This window comes from Panulirus ornatus, chromosome 27 (assembly GCF_036320965.1).
Source record: "Panulirus ornatus isolate Po-2019 chromosome 27, ASM3632096v1, whole genome shotgun sequence".
In the NCBI taxonomy this organism is placed as follows: Eukaryota; Metazoa; Arthropoda; class Malacostraca; order Decapoda; family Palinuridae; genus Panulirus; species Panulirus ornatus.
Genome location: NC_092250.1, coordinates 19,949,128 through 19,970,640, shown reverse-complemented (window position 1 = coordinate 19,970,640; position 21,513 = coordinate 19,949,128). Strand labels below are relative to the sequence as shown.

Below are 21,513 nucleotides of genomic sequence, written 5' to 3'. Positions count from 1 at the left end.
CCTTTGCCCAGGTTGATGGTGAAGTGGTTGGCTGTGGTCCAGATCCGTAGGCTGTTAGGGAGGTTGTGGAGGGCGATGCCGGAGGAGGAGCTGTTGTCAACACTTGACATCATCAACAGGGTTGTCAACGTACTGCCACCGAGCAGGTGTATGCATCAGAGCATCATTCACGATGATGAGGAAACATAAAGTTCTTATCTCAGTGACTATGGTCGGCCACAGGTGAGGGAGTGGAGGGTGGAGATGGCCTCTCGGAAGTGAGCAGCTCACTGAGGAAGTTTGCAGTGAGTGGGACGGCCTCAGCCTCAGTCTTAGCCCCGGACCAGTGTTGATGCTTTGTTTTCATGATGAAAATAGTTTTGACATAATCAGAAGCTTTGGTGAGGAGGACGAAGGTGGGAACCAGAGAGGACGTGCGCCTCACTAGGTCGCCGTAGATAAGTGAGTGAAGTTGACAGGGTATTGAGTGAGTGGCAGTGGTCCTCATCTTACCCAGCTGCTGACGATGTCTGGGGCTTGTACTCCCTGTGTGAGGGTGGACACACTTCTCCTATAGAGTAGGCTGAGGACCTGGGTGATAATAGTAGTTCGTAACCCTCAATCAAACTGCTGTCTTTTGGACATTAAAACTGAGGAAAGTTGTGAAGTGTTCCAGTGTGTGGGCCAGTTTGAATGGTGGAGAGCATTGATGATAATGTGGAGAGGTTGCCCGTGTCTGAGGAAGAACTCCCCCTACAGTCTCGTAGGTGAGTCAGTGGACCTTGAGGCTGTGTGGCCGTCTGGCGACTTGAAATTCTTCCGTGAACTTGGGGGTTAGGAGTGGAGGGGTCGGCTGGGTTACAGGTGGTGTCAAGGTGGAGGAAGTCTCTGGCAGATGATGGCCAAGTGGACGCTGATAAGTTGATAAAGTTGAGCTGCCTCTTCACCGGAGAGATGGTGAACGCTGGGAGAGAGGGAGGTGGTCTCTGTGTCCACACTGATCACCTGCACCACAGCCGCTTCTAGGACCATCGTTAGTCGACTGAGGTTGGTTTACATGTTGTTGTGCTACGGTCAGGTGATGTACAGGAGACCCGCCCGGCCCAGCATGACGTCTGGAATTATAATTGCACTGTAAGACAGACAGTAGTGAACTGCTAAAATACTGGCGTCACAAAGCACAACGTAAATTGTGTGATGATGTTAAAAGGACAGAATGGTTGGGAACATTACAAAGAATTGCGTTATTATAAATAGATTAATGAATTATATTCAAACAAAAATTTTGACTTAATAGGAAAAGTTTTACGATTGGATATACCACTTTACTCGTACAAATCGCTGACCAGATATCAGAGTCCAGCACTCTACAAATGTCACAAAATCATTCAAAGTTGAAGCACACCACAGCTGGTGTTGGTCTGCCACAGCTGGTGTACCTTGCAAGGAGAACATCACCCGTGTGTACGGGAACCTTTCCTGTTTGGAGTGTTTTTGATTGATTTGATTATCTGAGAGAGAGAGAGAGAGAGAGAGAGAGAGAGAGAGAGAGAGAGAGAGAGAGAGAGAGAGAGAGAGAGAGAGAGAGAGAGAGAGAGAGAGAGAGAGAGATCAGATCCGCCCCCGGATCATCAGAGCAGTTAGTAAAAAGGTTTAGATTTCTTGGGTGCGATGAATGTGGTTCGATAGAGAGTTAAGTGGCGTTATTAAAGAGCTGATTCCTCGTCCCCGGGGTTATGGAAGTCATTCAGCTTCAGGTGTTGCCATTGTACTACAGGGGTCACGTTACTGTACTTCAGAGATTGAGTAAGTCATTGTACTAGAGGGGAGGAGTATGTCTGTGTACTTAAGGGTGTAAGTCAGTTTATAAAGGGTACAGTTAGTGAACTGTAAGAGTTAAATCCAGCCTTTGTGGGTTAGGTTATTGTGCTCATGAAGTGTAATGGTATTCAGTCATTAAGTTTCTATACGTGATAGTTAAAGTCACTTAGGTGTGTGTGTGTGTGTGTGTGTGTGTGTGTGTGTGTGTGTGTGTGTGTGTGTGTGTGTGTGCGTCTGTGTGTGTGTGTGTGTGTGTGTGTTACAAGACTCTATCTGGTGGAAGTTACATCGCGAATGAAAAGTCAGTTTTAACGAGGCTGTACCGTTGGCAATAGCCTCATGATAGAACCCGTTACCTCAAAGGAGTCGACATTTCTCTGCTACTTGAGGTAGCGCAGCCCCGGGCTGCAGGAGCCTTCAAAAGAAAGAGGTCCTCGGGAAATTATGAATGAATAAATGATATATATATATATATATATATATATATATATATATATATATATATATATATATATATATATATATATATATATATATATATATATTTATATATACACTTTTTTACGCCCTACTCTTTTCCTTCTCATGACTCCCCCTTCCCCCAGTCACACCGTCCGGCCATCTGGCCAAATCAATTATCTGGGATTTTCAGGAAATGTGTAAGACAAAGGGATGGGCAGGGAGGGAAGAGGATCAGGAGGGAGGTGGGAGGAAGGAAGGAAGGAAGGAAGGTGGAGGCCTGCGAGAAAGCAATTCTGTCTCACTTCTGGACCTGGTGACCCGTAGGTCACTCTGGACCTGGTGACCCGTAGGTCACTCTGGACTTGGTGACTCGTAGGTCACTCTGGACCTGGTGACCCATAGGTCACTCTGGACCTGGTGACCCGTAGGTCACTCTGGAACTGATGATATATTTAATCATTGTGCCAGATCTGACCTGGGAAAGGCGGAGGGTGTTGTGGGATGTGCTTCTGGTGTAGTTTACAAGAGGGTAACTAGTGTGTACTGGGGTGTAGTCCATGTGTAGTGAGGTGGTAGAATGTAATGTTCAGACTGGTGGATGCAGTGTGCTGGGGTGTAGTGTGTCAATCTGGCGGCGTGCGGGAGGGTGCTCGGTGGGGCTGTACTCCTCCCCTCCGCTGGTAGGGTCAGGGAACACGAGAGTTTACACCTGGGAAATCCTTCAAGCTGTGGTCCATATCTACACTCGGGAAAGTATTTCTCATGAGCGTGAAAGACTCTCATGTGATCCTGTATTGTCAAGTGGTGCAACAGATGTGATAAGAGAGAGTATCGTGCATGGTCTGGCGATCGCGGATTCAAATAGCTTGACTGATCAGAGGAGTAGCAGTGCAGTTTGGTCCCAGACCGCACTATGAGAGAGAGACCAGCCTGTAGGTATCAGGTAAGGTTTACGTGACGTAACGTGAAGGTGACGTGACGTGACGGTGACGCTGGAGCTGATGTAAGGACGTAGTGGTGAGGTGTGTGAGGGTGAAGGTCTACGCAGCGTCATTTAATGTGCAGTGGTGGGGTATGTATGGTTGGTGTCATGGGTTAGTGAACGCGTGGCCAGTGTAATAGAGGTAATAATGTATGTAGAATGGGGGCTTGGTGTGTATTAAGGGGGTAGTGCAAGTTGTGGTAGTGTTGTGCAGGTGGTGAGGTTCGCTGTGTGTGTCTGGGGAAGTTAGAGATTTACGCCGCGTGAGGATGTAGTGTGTGTAGGTGTTACAAGCTCAGTATGGTACTACATGACATCCAGGATGTACTGGTAAGGCTGAAAGTATAGTTGATAGACTATGTAGTGGGTTTGGAGACTGGCGCACCAGCGCTGGCGCGAGAGAGTATAGTGAGGTATCAGGTGGTTGATGTATCAGAAAGTACAGAGGTAAACTAAAGTTCTCCCAAAGTGACGGGAATGCAGTCTCCCACGAGGCTGTCTTCCTCAACACTTGATCGACGAGACTTTTCGTGGCCGCGGCCCACGGGTTAACTGGGCCAATTTACAGCCTGTCGGATGAACCACACTTTACAGCAACTTTAAAAGTTCTTCTCTTGACAGTGGTAGAGTCTGACTTGCCACGTCTATTGTTGACATTGAGTTGAGGAGCGTCGTGGGTGAGTGAGTGTGTCTGAACCCTCCTGCCTGGTCCAGTGTGGCCAGCTAGGGCTTATGGCAGTAGTAGGGGATGGCGAGGGGCACGGGTGTAGGCTGGGTGTAAGGAACATGTAGGCAGTGTGTAGAGACTGGGCTGGAAGGCCTGGCAAGTGTTGCCAAGTCAGAAGGCGTCAGACACTTTAATCAATACTCCAAAACGGGAGATGAAATACTGGACGATTGGCGGTGACGGTCTGGCAACTGCGGCCGCGTTGGAGGGCTGGAGGAGGCCTAAAGCTCTTGGAGGACGCATAAAGCTTTTGCAGAAGGACTAAAGCTCTTGGGGGAGTTCTAACGCTGTTGGAGGAGGCCTAAGGCTGTTGCAAGAGTCCTAAAGCTGTTGAAGGAGGCCTAAAGCTGTTGGAAGAGGCCTAGAGCTGTTGGAAGAGGCCTAGAGCTGTTGGAGGAGACCTAAAGCTGCTGGGGTACTCCCCTGGCAGATGCATTCTTCTGGTAGACCCCGAATACTGTGTGGGAGAGGCAGGAGCTGTTGGAGGGGAGCATGAATCGAGGGATGGCTGGGGAAGTAATGGAGTTGTTACGAAGGTGTTCTTAGTGGGGTCCAGGATTGGAAAAAACCCCGGATTGATAGTGAAATGGTAGAGGAGGATCAAGTGTTGGAGAAATCCCAGAGATGTAGGAAGAAAGTTGGAGTATGTCTGAGACTGTTAAAGTTGTGGTGAGGGAGATCAGAGAAATTTGGAGGAATAATAGAGAAGGTTTATGGCTATTAGAGGAAGTATGGAACTATTACATACGTGCTGAAACTGTTGGAGATGTAGGAATGTTAGAAGACATGTGGAACGATTGTAGGTATAGAACTGTTGGAGGATGTGTTTGACTTTTTGGAGCTGGTGTAAGACTATTTGACGCGGTTTGGAATTTTTGTAGGTGTGAGATGTTCAGTAGGTTAAATGTACAGCATTAAGTGTGTTTTCGACTTACGATATTTTCAACTTACGATGGGTTTATTGGAGCGTCACCCCATCGTAAGTCGAGGAGCATCTGCATTACTTATTTGTCTACGCTGAATTCCATTTGCCGTGGGTCACCACTCCAATGACTTGTCTAAATCACTTGGAATCTTTAGGCAGTCTCCCTTTGGCTGGCCTATGTTACCTAAGGTGATGAGTCTCTAACCCAGAACAATCATGCATGATGTAAAGTCTGGGTGTCAGGACTGAGCCTTGTGTCACCCCGCTTGTCACGTGAAGCCAGTCGGATGCTTCACCATCCATAGCCCGTTTTGTGTCCGATGTCTGAGGCAGTCCGCCGCCGTCCAAGAAGATTCTGCTTCGTATTTCGCGTGGTGCAGGATGGGGACGTGTGGAGATGTTGGTGGAGGAGTTGTGAGGTGTTGAAGAAGGTGGTGGAGATATTGAAGTAGGTTACTGAAATCTTGGATAGGCGTATGAGATGTTGGGGGTTGTTGGAGGCATTGTGGGATCTGTGGAGGTGTTGTGATAAGTGGTGGTGTTGGGGAAGACGTTGGAGGAAGCGTAGAAGTGCTGGGGGAGGCGATGGTTGTGGTGGTGGTGGTGGTGAGAGCTGTGGGAAGGTCAGAGTTTAGGGAGTCGGTGTTGCCGTTGTGAGGCACCGATACGGGGAGGGTGGGGAGCTTACTGCTGGGGTTGGGAGGGGAGATTGCGGTTAGGGAGGGGAGGGAGGGATGGCAGGAGCGACTTGTGGGGAGAGTGGAAATATTTAGCGGAGTTTATGAACAAGTAATAACGTTATGGCAGGTTGAGGTTTGTGCTGCGGAGGTGAGAGAGGGAGTGATAGAGCAAATAAGAGAGAGAGAGAGAGAGAGAGAGAGAGAGAGAGAGAGAGAGAGAGAGAGAGAGAGAGAGAGAGAGAGAGTCAAGTGTATGAGTTGGGACCTGCAGGACCATCCAGTGGTCTCTACGGACCACACACCTCCCAGACCAGACCATCTCGCGGTCTGTTTCCCCTCTACTTCCTGGTCATCAGTCAAATGCTGTCCTCTGCCTGGCTCCGTGTGTGTGTGTCCCCTCAGCCAGCTGAGTGGGCGTGACTAACGGCAAGTAGCTGAGGCTTTGTGACCCAGGAGGCTCGTCACATGGCCTGGGGCACCACCCACCCTCACCCCGGCGGGTGACACAAACGTTGCTCTGCTGACAACAACGTTTGTGTTGTCGGTCATGGCGGCAGCATCGTTTGTGATGGAAGCTCTCCATCACTGAGGTTAGTCAGATCAAACACCAGAAACGTCTGTAATTCTCTCTGTGACGACCTGCCCGATAATACAGTGTCGTTTTGTATCTGTTGCACACCGTTACAGCGTTGTCAATATAACTGTACTTGTATACAATACCTGTTACAGACTACAGACCTCTCCAACATCTGTGTAACAAGATACCACAGATCTGGTATGACACTGTTGCTTGGTGACACTGTCTCACTGTAACACTAGAAGCCACATCCTCTTCCACACATGACTCCAACATGCCTGACATGTTCACATGACCCCAACATGCCTGACATGTTCACATGACCCCAACATGCCTGACATGCTCACATGACCCCACCATACCTGACATGCTCAAATGACCCCAGCATGCCTGACATGCTCACATGACCCCAAACGATGCAGTGAAAATACATATCCTTATAGTTCTTCTCTTAGCTGCGGCACGCCACCAGACCACGTGGTGGTGGCAGGCTGCGGCACGCCACCAGACCACGTGGTGATGGCAGGCTGCGGCACGCCACCAGACCACGTGGTGGTAGCAGGGTTGCACCAGTAGCGGGAGTGTGGTGGTAGGTATGGGTGTGGTGGTAGAGGCCACAGTGAAGGACATAACATGAGGTGCAGCAGTTGCTGTGATGATGATGATGATGATGATGATGATGGTGTACAGAGCCTGACTGACCAGGAAGTTCTCCTACCATCACTATGGTAGAGCAGAGGAGGCTCCTCGTGCCATGGTTTCTCCGTCTGGGAGGTCTGCTGTGTTCGCTAGTTATGGTGGAGAATTATTGAACCTGAACATAAAGCTGCAGTGATGATTGGGACGAGTTGATGGTGACCTCCACTCTGGTGGGCCCAGTGTATGATGAGGGTGTAACTAGAGGAGGTCGTGTGGGTGTAGTGTTACCGACGAACGTGTGGCTATACCGTCAGGATATACCATGAGGGTGTAGCCTCACGCGTGGTGGAGGCTTGTGGTGTGTGTTATGGTCCTCATGTAGCTCAGGCTCCGACCAGACGAGGGAGGCGTCGGTCAGTTTGTGAGGAAAGAAAGTTAGGTCAGTGTTCTGAGATCAGGTCCAGGCGGCCCAAGTGGTCTGAGTCTACCAACGATGTCCAGTTGACAAGTGAAGTAGTTGACGATGGTGTTGTCGAGCTCCCTCCAGCTTAGCTTACCGTCCAGAGTGACGCTGAGAAGCCTGGTGAACCGAGTAACTTCGAGGGGACTGGGGCCCAGTGAGACAGTAGAGGGTAGGACCGGGTTGGAGGCTTGATGGACTGGACAGTCAGGAGGGGACTGGGACCAAGTAGGACAGTAGGGGGTGGGACAGGGTTGGAAGCAAGAAATGTTGTCAACTCACGGTAGCATCATGGATGTATTTCCACCTAGCATGAGCGTGTATCACATCATTATCTTGCAAGGACGAGGAAGCACAAGGGTCCCACGTTGTCTCGTGTGTGACGCTACAAGTTAGGGACTGGAAGGTGGAGATGCTCCGCTGAGGTGTACAGCCTGATGAAGCAGACTGAGAAGTGGGCAACAGAGTTCACTGTAGGTACAGGTAATGTTGTGAGGCCAGCTACAGATAACATGGGAACAAGCTGCCTCCTTAACCATGTACAGTTAGATAAATCCAGGCAGGAGAAAGAAATTTAGAGTAGTTATTATCATTAGTGTGCGAGCCATGGAATGAGACTAGCCTTTAAGCCGAGGATGATGTCTTTGTTGATGATCATATTATGGCTGACCTGGTGGAAGACTTTAGTCAAGTTAGTAAAGGTGAGAAGCATAGAGGTCTTGTCTGCCTCTAGGATGAGCTAGATAAACTCCAGGAAACTGAAGAGATGGTGGATGGTGGAGGAGGCTGTCATCATCATCATCATACTGCCAACCAGGTGAAGGTCTGTGGAACTTGCTGTATGTTTAAGACTCGTTAAACATAAACACTTGGGGGTCTTCCAGGACCTGGCTGGTCTGTGACACTTGAGGAAGGTCGTCTAGATACTACCTGAGGTCTTCCAGTGGTCTTCAGCAGCAGGTCGTAATACCTGCCGGTCGTAGGCTGAACTCAAGTGAGAGGCAGACATTACGACATTAAAGTTAGCGAGATCGTCTGTGGTCGTCAGTGGATTTAATTAGAACATTTTACCGTGTGTGTCGTCCCCGTTTTTCCGCTCCGTGCACACGTCAGGGACCAAACCTTTCAGTATGTTTACTGTTAATGTTGTGTTGTATCCCTCGCTTCTCGTTGTAATGAGGAGAGCTGTAGAGCTGCTAGGCATTGCCCTGCTTCACTGGGTGGCGGCGGCCAGTGAAGGACCTTTCAGCGTGTTTTCTCGATGAGCAGCCTCCTCGCCCCGTGTTGACATGATACCACACACCAGCAGTCCTCCACGGGGAGAACAAGTACTGTATTGTCATCACTGGTTGTGCCTCTCTCCTTCTGAAAGTTCTCAGTACCCAGCTTATCATCTTACTAGGTTCTATATTTCTTTGTTTGTGTGTGTGAGAGAGAGAGAGAGAGAGAGAGAGAGAGAGAGAGAGAGAGAGAGAGAGAGAGAGAGAGAGAGAGAGAGAGAGAGAGAGAGAGAGATCTAAACGTGGGGTCAGAGACGTCATCATCATCGTAGATCTTTGACGTATCCGTCTCGGGTAATGATGAGTCATGTGGCTGCCAGGTGCTGTGTGTGTGTGACTTCCCTCCTCCGCAGTAGTTGGCGTGTGTCCGTCGAGCATCGTGTTGTGTCTGCAGACCCACAGCAAGACTTTTCGCAGGTGTTCACTGGCCTGTTATGCCACCGCAGGTTTCATGTGCCAGGGATGGTACGAAGCTGTTTATGACCGCCAGTGTCACGTGTAGTGTAAGGGGTGTTGCTGCGCCTGAATATGTATGTAGCCTGAGAATGTCTCGACTGTGTGTGTAATACAAGCGTAGTTTGACGTTACGTGTGTAGCGAGAGCATCTGGTTGTTATGTGGTACACTATGTCTTGTGGGGTGAACACGTCTGTGTACCGGTCGGGAATAACCATAGCGCTTTCTGATAGGATGTAGGGCGGATGGACGATCCGTGGGTGTACAGAGTGGGGTGTAGTATGAGGATGTTTTCTGAGAAGCGTAAATAAGGATTACACTAGAGAGCAGCGTTGGGCAAAATCCTGAGGTTGTAGCGTGAGGACACTGTATGTAGGTGTACCCTGAAGGATTTTTCTAAGGTTGTAGTTTGTGTGTATAGCGAGAAGATAAGGTTGTAGTATCGTCAAGTATCGTGGGTAGACATAAGTAACGTGTCGAGGTATGTAGAGTCAGAAGGTGTAGGTGTAGGGCTGGTGTAACAGTGTAGCCGAAGGTGTAACCTGAGGCAGTGTAGGTGTGGCCAGACCTTCACGTAACAAGTAAGAAATTATCGAAACGAGGAAGAAGAAGAAGATGATTGAAGAGTGAAGGGAGAGTGGATGCAATTATAGGTGGTGAGAGGCGGAAGAATGGGAGAGGAGTAAGAGCTGAGGGAGGAGTGATTTAGATGGTCTCTGGAGGGAGAGCAGGTGAGGGAAAGGCAAGGTATGAAGGGAGAGCTGGTGTGGAGTCCTTGGAGAGGCATGGAAAGCTGATGTGGTGTCGGATGGTGAGGTGTCCTGGTGGAGGTGTGAGGGAGAGGTGGATGGCCGTGCCACACACTGTGTGAGTACAGGTGACACCTGTGGTGTGAGGGAGGGAGGGGGGCGCTGTGTGGCAAGGTGGAAGGGGAGGGAACTACAGTGTGACGGGACGGTGACGTGAGACGGGAGGGAAGATGTGACAGGTCCCCACTACAGTACAGGAGCAGCTGTATGTCAGGACGGTAAAGTCCACCAACGACACGTGTCTCCACCCGTCCTCCTGCCTCCACCTCCGTCCTCTCCACTTGCTGTGTGAGGGGCCGCTCCATCGTCTGCCTCATCACAATATTCACAACGGCACCTCATCTTTAACCCTCGTCATCAGGTCTTCTGAGATGCAACACATGATTAAAAAGAAAATCCTCCTCCTCCTCCTCCTCCTCCTCCTCCTCCTCCTCCTCCTCCTTAGCCTCTTTCACGAGGTCCTACACCCCGCTTTACCAAGCACACCCCCCCTAACCCCCCGCCCCACACACACACACGCACGAGCCTCCTTAGTTCAGAGGTTAGCTTTGTAACCAACAAATCTCAAGGGCCCAGGTTCGAGTCCCAGACAGAGCGGTCGGGTTCCAGTCAACCCAGCAGTTCCTCCTCCTCTTTGTGTCTGTTGGACATGTGTGTAAGAGGCGTAACCCGAGGCGTATATTGTACACTGTCTCTTGTGTAAACAGTGATCACGTGCAGTAGTTTTATAACCTTCAGATAGAACCCAACTCATCCCTCCGTCATACTGCAGGGCCTCACCACACCAACAGCCCCCGTCAACACACCAGCAACCCCCGTCAACAAGCCTCCCTCCCCCGTCAACACACCAGCAGCCCCCGTCAACACACCAACACCTGCCTTCTCATCACCCCACCAACAGCCCCCCTGCCCCACGTCAGCACAATGCGTGGGTGGAGGACAGTAGCCGTGGTTGGTGCCTAGCTGGGGTGGCACAGGTAACGCGGGTAGAGTGACAATCACCAGCTTCATTTCCGAGACCTGGAAGGCTTGAAGCGACGGACAGACGGGAAATAGAGTCTCAGTTGTAGGGAAATAGGGTGGCAGTGTAGGGGGAGGAGGGTGGTGCGGGTCGCATGTAGATTTCCACTTGAGGGGGACAGGGTTTGGGGATGTCGAAGAGTAGGATAGTGTTGTCGGAAATTGGGTCCCAGTGTAGTAGTGAGGTGTGTTGTTCATCCAAAAACAGGAAGGTGGTGTAGGAAATAGGGTCCCAAGAAATAGGAGAAATAGGAGAAATAGGACTGTGGTTGTAAGGAAATAGGGTCTTACTTTGGTGGTCTTGTGGAGGGGAACTGCACAGTCTTAGCTGGAGACATGAGGGTCTTAATGGCAGGGACGAGGGTGTCGGGGGAGAGGGGGGTTCCTGGTTGTGACGACTGAGGTGTGGGTACAACAACAACATGGTTGGTGTTGGGGTAAACCTGGTTCTGGATGTTGGAGAGAATCAGATTTGTTTTATTATGTTATCTGAGACAGCACGGACAACTCAGGCCCTAATCAAAGGCCATCTCAGTAACGCTGTATATATATATATATATATATATATATATATATATATATATATATATATATATATATATATATATATATATATATATATATATATTCTTTATTTTCATACTTGATCGTCGTTTCACGTGTTAGCGAGGTAGCACCAGGAACAGACGAAGAAAGGCCACATCCGCTCACACCTATTCTCTTGCTGTCATGTGTAATGCACGGAAGCCACAGCTCCCTACCCATACACCCCAGGTCTCACCAGAAGTTAACGCTGAGAATGAAGGAAGCAAAGCTCTGTATGGAAGACGGCTGGCTCGTGAAGGAGGAGCAGGTTGGGTCATGATGACTGAGGAAGGTTTAAAGAAAGGAATTCGTGATGAGAGGAAGGGCTTTACTGCTCGGGAATGGGCACATTATTGAGGTGACATTCCGTGTTTTTGGTGATGAAAAGTTGTAACTACTCCACCGTAGGAGACGTGAAGGTGTATACAAATGGATGATAACACGAGCAGACGCCGTCATAACTGGGAAGAACATCATAATGGAGGTCAGAGTGGTAATGTGTGATGATGAGCTTACTTACCTTCATGGCTCACCACGTTTACCTCCTCCTGGTACCTGGCTGCCTGCATTGGACGGCCGACCATCAAGACAATGGAGGTAAAGTCAGTGTTGACACGTTCAAGGTAACGTTAACACGCTTTTCCGTGTACGATGGTTACTGTGTCTCACCTTCACTGTGCAGGGCGGGCCAACCTGCACCTTTACACCTTGTAGAGTGCAGGCAGGAGAGCTATATCATTACTTACACTTACAAATTCCTGGAGGCCACATGTACACACAAATTACCTCCCTACCGGCCTGGCCCGGCCCAGGGGTGTGTTGAGGCTGGTGATGACGGGGGTCATGTATAGTGTTACCGTAATGTAGTATAACATGAATGAGGCGTCTGTATTTTTATTATATATTTCATGAAAATGTTGGAAAAAGAACTGCATTGAGTGACATCACGTCTGAGAAACTTGTGATGAAACAGTGGTCATTATAACCAGTGTGGACACAGAGGCCGGTCATCATATCCTTCAGTCTAGGATGATGTGTGGTGGTCAGGGCAGGTCAGAGGGAGGAGACAGCTCTGGCCTGCAGCACGGCTGGTGCCAGCCCTCACTGTTACTACCCTCAGAACTTACCATTTTCCTGGTATTGCAGTCGATACCAGGAATGTTCTGTTTACAGTGTGGTGAACGCTGACATGTACCATGGCTGTCCAGCTTTGTGTTGATGATACACGTCTTGTGTGTACTGCTTGTTTGCCCTTTGGCAGAGGAACACAGCCACACGTCCTGGTGGTGAGTGAGGCTGGCTGTGTGAGAGCAGTGTTGCCGCTGTGTATGTGTAATGATGATAAGTTTCCTGCCGTAACTCCCGACATCATGACCATCTCTGAACCCACAAGGCGTCGTCAGCGGGAACACTGGCAGTGTCAAGCACCTCCCACGAGGGTTTATATCGTCGTCAGTGCACGGAGGAAGTATAGTGTTGTCCAGGGAACCCACCCTAACCCTGCTCCCGCATGCAGCGCAACCATGAGCCCCGTTAAAGTGATCCCTACGTTGCATAATTGACTGTGTACATACGCCTCTCTTATGAGGATCTCTGAGGTGTATGGGTGTGTAGTGGTCTTCAGAATGTGTGAGAGGATGAGGTAGGAGGGAGATGGTCACGTGACCCGGCGAGGTAAACAGTGGTGGGGACCAGTGGAGTGCATGACTCAGCGGCCGCCCCGCCCCGCCCCGCCCCGCCCATGTCATAGGTGAGGCAGGTTAAAGGGGCCGGCACGACCCTCGCTCAATTGATAAAGGCAGGATTAAAGGGCACGGCCTCCTCCACCGGCCGGCCACATCTTGCAAGGGTTGGGTGGGCCGCGGTGGGCTGCGGACCGCGTCCAGACCTCACGTCCTCATGTTCCTCGCTGACACCAGACCTCCCGTGTTACCCCCATCCCTCCTCCATAACCCGGGAACAGCCAGTCACGCTCCTTCATAACCAAAGGTCAACCAATCATATCCTCTCCATAACTCGGGCCCAATTAATCACATTCGTCAACATGCCACGATGAACCAATCACGTCCGGATGTCCATCAGTCGGTTACACGTCTGTTTGTCATCCGTGGTCAACCAGTCATCTCCAGCCAAGGTCAGCCAAGGTCAGGTCAAGTCCCGGCATCACCAGGCCGGCGGGTTATTATCGTCCAGCTTGTAGTTTGGTTGTTACGTCACATGTTGTATCATGTGTCGCCTCAAGACATGGTAGGTGTAGCTGCCTCACGCTGGGTTACAGGGACTTTTTGTATTATCCAGGTGGTCAGCTTTAGGTACGTGACCTGAGTGTAGTAGCGGCGGTTCTACAACACATCATCTATCTTTAAACACCTTTACAAACGTCACGTATGTACTACAGCACTTAGTACGAGATGCAGGATTCTCTGCCACGTGTTCATCAGTTGTTATCATGTTCATCCTGGGGAACACGTGTTCATCAGTTGTTATCTTGTTCATCCTTGGGAACACGTGTTCATCAGTTGTTATCATGTTCATCCTGGGGAACACGTGTTCATCAGTTGTTATCATGTTCATCCTGGGGAACACGTGTTCATCAGTTGTTATCATGTTCATCGTGGGGGGAACCAGAGTGAGCGGGCGTGGCACAGAAGCAAGACCTAACCTTACATGGGTTAATCCGTGAGGCAGAAGGATGATGATGACGTGTAAGGACATGATGGGTCGACATCTGAGGTAACACTTGCTGTGGTAGTTAACATCAACCAGAACACAACACGGAAATCTAGACCTCGGGTAAAGAACCACTTCAGCCGCCAAATATATGATAGAATTGTAACTTTTTGTCTGTGATGACTTGCAGAGTCGGTCATGAAATCATTGGTTCAGATGGTAATATTATTCTCGTTCTTGGTTTGTTTTCAAATATGTTTGATTAAACTTCCGTATACAGTGAATGTGTTACGTATAATACACACCAAACATCATGTAGTTATAACATAAAGTATCATTGTCTCTGTTTTCTTCTTGCGAATTTATCTAAAGTCTTTAACATAGGTGTATAGGCTTGGCAATATATATACCTGTGTGTTACAGCTATAAACACAAGAGTTTATATATAGAAGAGTTACTTATATGTTCTAGGGTCTGTCCCTCACACTCGCTCGCCTTAAATTTCTTCCACTTTTTCTTCAAGATATATCGAAAACCGTTACAGACGGAGGCCAAGTCTGCCTCCAGTAATGTATAGATGTTTTTTATTATTCTTCCTTCTCTTATATAACATTTTCTTGTTATATTTACTTCTTCGTAGTAATGATACTGAATTGCTTTAAACGCTAGATTTTTGACAGCTTTTAAGAATTGGAATCCAGACACTAGAAAGGCGGTGTCTTCTGGCTGTAGCCACGCCGAGGAAGATGCCAGATGCACATCTAACTCTCTTACACGGTTGCCGCTGATTCGTGCATTTCCATGGTGGGATATCAATTGCTGGGATGATATATTTTCTGGAAAATATATTGTTGCTGAGCGGAAAGGTTATGCTAGCAGTATGGAAAGTATGAAGAAGAAAAGGACCGAAATGAGTGGTTATACTGATGGACAATGCCATTCCACCGTTATCCAACAGCACAACTAAATTTATTGTCATATCATCTTATCAGCATAAGTCCTAACTTAAAGGTCACTGGCCAGCTGGACAGTGGCCTCCAAGCTGTGGGCAGGAGCGAGTTAACATGGGTTCGAACTTGACTGGTGAGCCATCCAGTAAGATGGTATATATAGTGCTGTAACTATACGAGAAATGACAGACTCTGTGGGGTTGTGATTATACCTAGATACTGCGAGAAAAATTGGAAAACAAACACAAAGGGTTTTGTCTGTACCGCGGGATAGATCTTGTCTATACTGTGGAGTAGATATTGTCTACCATGAGGTAGATATCGTCTGTACCGTGGTGTAGATATGTCTACCATGTTCTATATATGTCATGTGTAACAACAGAGTCACCAGTACGACTGGAACCATTTTAATCGTCATTACAGTAGTTGATGTTTGTAATGTTGATGAAGGGTAAAGTCATCATGAGCTAAGGTTCTTCCTGCCTCCTCCACAGATCAGGTCGAGGTCGTAAGAGCGAGAGGAGCCCCCCACCAGGAGATGCCCCACCCACAGACACCCCAGCTGACCGCAAGTCCACCTCACCCAGGTCAGTGCCAGGTCACTACAACCACACCCAGGTCACTACTGCCACACCCAGGTCAGTACCAGGTCACTACGACCACACCCAGGTCAGTACCAGGTCACAACGACCACACTCAGGTCACTACTGCCACACCCAGGTCAGTATCAGGTCACTACGACCACACCCAGGTCACTACTGCCACACCCAGGTCAGTACCACGTCACTACGACCACACCCAGGTCACTACTGCCACACCCAGGTCAGTAACAGTACAGAGTTCTGTATAGATGATTGACCTCGCTTGTCAGGTCGTCCACGTAAGTACCAAATGACCCTGGTTGTTGACTAGTCACTCAGGATATTTATAGTTCATCTGGACCATTACTAGGTCAGTGTCGGCTCAGCTGAGCCTCATCCTTGTTGACCTCAGGTCAGTGTCGGCTCTCCTGAGCCTCACCCTTGTTGACCTCAGGTCCGTGTCAGGTCAGTGTCAGGTCATCTAAATTCAGCATCTCCTGGTCTGCCTCAGATCAGCTTAGCACGGCAGCCCCTGGTCAATTTCAGGTCAGCTTCGTGTTCAGATTACTACTGAAATTCCAGGTCAGTCTCAGGTCATCTCAGGTCAGCTTCAGATAAACAGTAACCTTTCACGAGAAGTGAGTCGTCATGTGTCTCTCATGATCAACCAGGCTGTTCGTGGCTGCCCGGTGCCTCCACCCTCCTCATCCTGTTCAACCAGGCTGTTCGTGGCTGTCCTGTGTGATAACCTCTCTACCATGAGGCTCTGTGCATGTCTGCCTAAACTCCCACTTGAGCGGCGAAAGATTTTCTCATTCATACCATTAAGACGAAAACACACAATCTGTTTACATGGAAACCGTATCTGTTGTAATGGTATTGTGGCATTTTGTTCACCGTAGTTATGTATGTGTGAGTCTCCGGTGGCCTCAACCTTGTTGCCAGCGTCCCGGGCGGAGGGTAGGTTAACATGTTATGGTTTTGACCTCTGGTCTTGTATAAGCAACTCATTTTTCCTATGCTATAACTTGTTGGGGTTGTGGCAGGTGGTGTTCAGGGAGGTGGAGTAGAGGCAGGTGGTGTTAAGGTAAGTGGAGTAGAGGCAGATGGTGTTGAGGTAGGTGGTGTTGAGGTAGATGGGGTTCAGGCAGGTGGTGTTGAGGTAGATGGGGTTCAGGCAGGTGGTGTTGAGGCAGGTGGGGTTCAGGCAGGTGGTGTTGACCTGCGTGGATGTTGAGGAGTGTCAGTACCCGAGCGTGTCACCTGGTGGACCCTCCGTCACCACCCTGGTCATGCACTCCTCTGTATGACTGAGTGACGGCGCCTCATGCTGCTGGTGTTGCCCTGGTGTCCGCCGCGCTCTGGAACATAACTAGTGCACCAGGTGTTTGACGCCTCGGGAAGTGTTCAGTTAGTGTGGGCATGGCAGGACCCAGGTGTGAGCCACCACCACCACCACAGGACCACGTACACCACCCATACGTTCCCTTCCGGCCACACTGCCGTGCCTTACATCCCGAGGATTGAGACATATCTGGAGAGCGTTACCCAGGAAGAGGCCCTTACTGTAACGCTCATGTTCTGCTGGCTGTATGTCCTCCCAGGAGCTGTGTATATTGTATGGCTGCGATGCCTCTCTTTAGTATTGATGGGTGGCGCCCGTGGAGGTCACCCCCCCCCCCCCCCCGTCCCCTACATGTGTGCACTGAGGCAGCGGAGGTCGGTCAGATGAATGGAGTCGTGAGATGAATGGTGGAGTGGCATGAAGGGAACGGTAGAATGACGATGAATATTGGATGGAAAGGTTGGGGAATATGGTTGTGGAACACAGTGGACTGACCGGCTTGTGGCGACGAACGGTCTAGCTTCAGAATGGTTAGAGGTAATAAGTGGAGTGCTACGGGGATCACTCTTAAAACGTGGTCTCATCTGTATATAGATATTAATGACTTTGATATTGAGCTGTGTTGAAGGATATCATATTTAGAAGATGACACGAAGTTAGGAAGTAAAGCTCCGACAGAACCCTATCGTTTGCTGGTGCAAGTTGATGTAGACGAACTGACAGACTGGACTCACAGTTGGCAAATGAGTTTAACACCTATAAGTATCAAGTTTGATACCTATAAGTGCCAAGTTTAACACCTATAAGTATCAAGTTTGATACCTATAAGTGCCAAGTTTAACACCTATAAGTACCAAGTTTAATACCCATAAGGACCAAGTTTTGAGCGTTGGCAGTAGTAATGAAAAGACGGACTGCAGGTTGATAGTGTTCAGGTACCTGACTCTGGGTTGATGATTAAATCATCGATTGATAGAAAGTCGACTAATGGCCTCACAGGTTAGGTTAGGCAGCCATATTCTGGATAAACTAATCCTTACGCTTTACACTTCATTGGTGAGTTACTAACCAATTGGCGTTCATCTTTACACCTTGGTAAAACATTTTGTACTCGACATTTCTCATCTTTTGTTCCTGTCCTTTTTGTCCTAGGCTGTGTGCCTCGCATCTCCTCAGCCTTCACACACACACACACACCCTCACCAGGACCCAGTAGTGTGTTGCTGTGTGTGTTCGTTAGTGCTGCAGGTGCGCCACCCCGCCTCCTGGTGCGCCTCACTCCTCATTCCTGGTCAGACTCTGGTGGAGGAGTTCGTCCCGTTTCTCCGTCTTTGAAAAAAAAGGAAATGATTTGATGAAAATAAAGTAAAAAAGAAATGTGTATCAGACGGAAGTGTATGAATTATTGACGTGCTCGAGGGGTTCTTCGCTAGGGGGACGTGTGTGTGTGTGTGTGTGTGTGTGTGTGTGTGTGTGTGTGTGTGTGTGTGTGGCAGATGTTAGTACAAAGTAACATGAAGCAGTCAGTAAACATAACTTATTACCAACTTTACGAGCTGCTCCATTTTTTTTCTGTACATACTGAGGCAGACGGGATTTGGGAGGCCAGTAACATTTTCTGTTCAGCAGTAGACGCGCAGGACACACAAGTGTGAGCCGGTCGTGATGACCCCCGGCAGAGGATGTGCTGCTGCACCTGCAGGTAAAGTGCTCGTGGTGTGGCCACAGTGTTTCCCACGACCGTGAACTTGATCACACTGTGCAAACCAGACGTCGATGTTAAACGGAATCATTTCTTATTAAGTCTGGTAAAATGTGGCCTCGTAAGTGTCAGTCAGTTGAGTGTGAGTCAGTTCATACACGATGCTCCCGTTGTGTTGTGCAGGATCTTCCTCTATAAAGAAGTAAACACTCGGGGCCGTCGACCCACTTGGCCAGTGATAAGCAAAGAATGCCTCTCTGCCCTGCATATGTGTCAACGTGACTGTTATTATCTGGTGTGTGTGTGTGTGTGTGTGTGTGTGTGTGTGTGTGTGTGTGTGTGTGTGTGTGTGGCTGCAGCTCCCAGTGTGGGAGGGCCGAGGTGTGACACTAGGATGCTGGCGTGTGCTGACCAGCGCAGGTGGGTGTCACCAGTTGGCGGGAGAAGAAACAGACAGGAAATGCCATCATTACACACATACACAGCTGACGAACAAGTTGATATAATTCACGTTGGATCCATACATTATGTGTGTCACTTTTGATGTGACTTTGTTGTTATTATACGAAAAACTAAGACTGTGCTCACCCCACGCGTCAACACTGTCACGTGATGGTTGCTGACCCCCGGGAAGCAGAGGTTCTGGATGCTTGGGCCGTCGAGGAAACCTCCTCCCTTGGTAGAGCTGCTGGCGTTGCCTGCCACTCAGCCGTTGTGTGCTGGTGTTCCTCTATGTATAGCTTCTCCGTCATTGTGTGTGTGTGTAGCTCATGCTTCCTCATCCCTTCCTGCCTCACACGTCACGTGTCACCAGGCGGCGTGTCTCGCACCGGTAGCTCAACATTCTGGTTATCCAGTGAAGGGCAACAGCTGGCGAGACGTCCGTGTGGGGTGACCTGTGACGGACATCTGCTCACACCGCCTCAGTGTCGACAAGCGTTAGTCTTCCAGCTGTACTTGTGTACACAGACGTGGACACAGCAGCTCTACGTAGTGGGTGAAGGTCACGTGGCGGGAGGCGAGCACAGGCCGTACACTACATCCTCCAAAGAGGTGTGACGGACGGCCGCAGACGGTGGCCGAGACACAGAGTGTGTACGTTCTGTGGGAAGAAGGGAAGAGCAGCGCTACCGGCCCTGGTATGGTACAGTTAAGCGGGGTAGGCTGTAGTACGTGTGCAGGGCATCAGGGTACACTCATGTACAAGTGATAGTACACAACAATACTGTGATAACATTACAGGAGGTACAGTGGAGGGGTCATTGTGTATCCCTTGTGTGCTGTAGCTGTACTCGTGCTGACACACAGGATGTATGATGTACAGGGTACAGAGTAGCACAAACAGTTACATGTGTACATAATTCAAGGTATAGCTCAGGCCGTGCTTCAAATCTTGTCAGTGAAAAGATCACGTGTTTCTCGAAGCCTCGGGCCCCACTGTGACCTGAAACCAGTCAGTCATCTTGGGTTCATCAGCTGCAGATCAGATGTGACACTCTCATTCCCCGGGTGGGACGTGTAACCCTGGCGTACTGCCGGGTACAAGGTGGATGTCTTGCTGAACGTGTTGGCCAGAGAGCGTGGTGATGGTGGGGGAGGGGCGAGGAGTGTGGGGTGACGTGCGGGTGGCAGCATCGGCCACAACCATCAACACTGCAGGCAGCATCAGGGTAGCCCAGTACACCTGAATCCTGCTGTACCCGAGAACAGCTACACACAGTTCTTACATAGGGAGACAGTACGACCTGATGCTGTACAATACTTATACAAAACCGCAGCTATATTTTCACAGATACACGTATAGTCCTGCATTTTTGTCATAATGGTGCATTCATGGCAAGATGTGACGTACTTACGCTTATGATTCCTGTACGAATACAGGACTTGTTCCTCAGTGGGCCAGGACGGTGGAAGGTGATCGGCGTGGTCGGAGGACAGCCAGTCCAGCCCCTGGGTCTTCCTGCCCAGGCGACGGCGGCAGATGTTTACGTAACGGAAACACTCGTGGATTATGGCTACACCTCGTATGTACAGTGGCTACACCTCGTATGTACAGTGGCTACACCTCGTATGTACAGTGGCTACACCTCGTATGTACAGTGGCTACACCTCGTATGTACAGTGGCTACACCTCGTATGTACAGTGGCTACACCTCGTATGTACAGTGGCTACACCTCGTATGTACAGAGGCTACACCTCGTATGTACAGTGGCTACATCTCGTATGTACAGTACACTCGTGTTCATGTATACAAAGTAATGTTTATATATTTGTAAAGCATATACAACGTGGACTAAATTCGTGTTCACGCACACACTAAAGAAAAAGATATCCATTATATCAGAGTGCTCGCTGATGGGTTATCGTTGTAAGATTAACAGTAGAACACGTAAGTTATCACAACATGTTATGATTCCGCTCTCCTGGTGGGGTCGGGACGAGCGAGGGGGGTCGCCTGCCCCACCACTGCCTCTACTCTTGCCTCGCTCCTCCTCCCAGTTGAAGGAAGGATCTACCAACACATTTTTTCTAATGGTACAAATGAATTTCAGTATAGATTTTTAATCATCATAAAGGTATTGGGAATAATAATAATGTCATTACTCTGTTTCTCCTCCTTGAAATAAAGATGATCGTCCTCATTATAGTAATAATAAAAACAGTTATACTAGAGCTGATATTGGGTAATGTAGTTTTATTTTTGTCTTCAAATCCGGCGGTCGCTCGCCAAATCCAATAACCTCGACAATTACGGAGAAAAGATTTGCCCATTGTTGCTGAAGATTGTCAGTATTTCCAGATAAGTACAGAGCCAACGTAGCGGCCCAATAATATTGCCAACATCAACAGAGATTGGATATGC

General features: G+C 49.1%; 1 protein-coding gene across 7 annotated transcripts in view; it reads left to right on the top strand.

Moving 5' to 3' along the window:
* Positions 1-21,513, top strand: part of LOC139757651 (uncharacterized) — a 200,992-nt gene that overhangs the window by 95,263 nt on the left and 84,216 nt on the right. For 6 of the 7 annotated variants that reach the window (XM_071678377.1, XM_071678374.1, XM_071678372.1 and 3 more), the window contains exon 2: positions 15,516-15,608. The exons of the other annotated variant lie outside the window; for it this stretch is intronic. In XM_071678377.1, coding sequence (XP_071534478.1) covers positions 15,560-15,608 — 49 coding nt within the window. In that variant the 5' untranslated portion in view covers positions 15,516-15,559. The remainder of the gene's footprint in view (positions 1-15,515; positions 15,609-21,513) is intronic. 7 annotated transcript variants of the gene reach the window in all.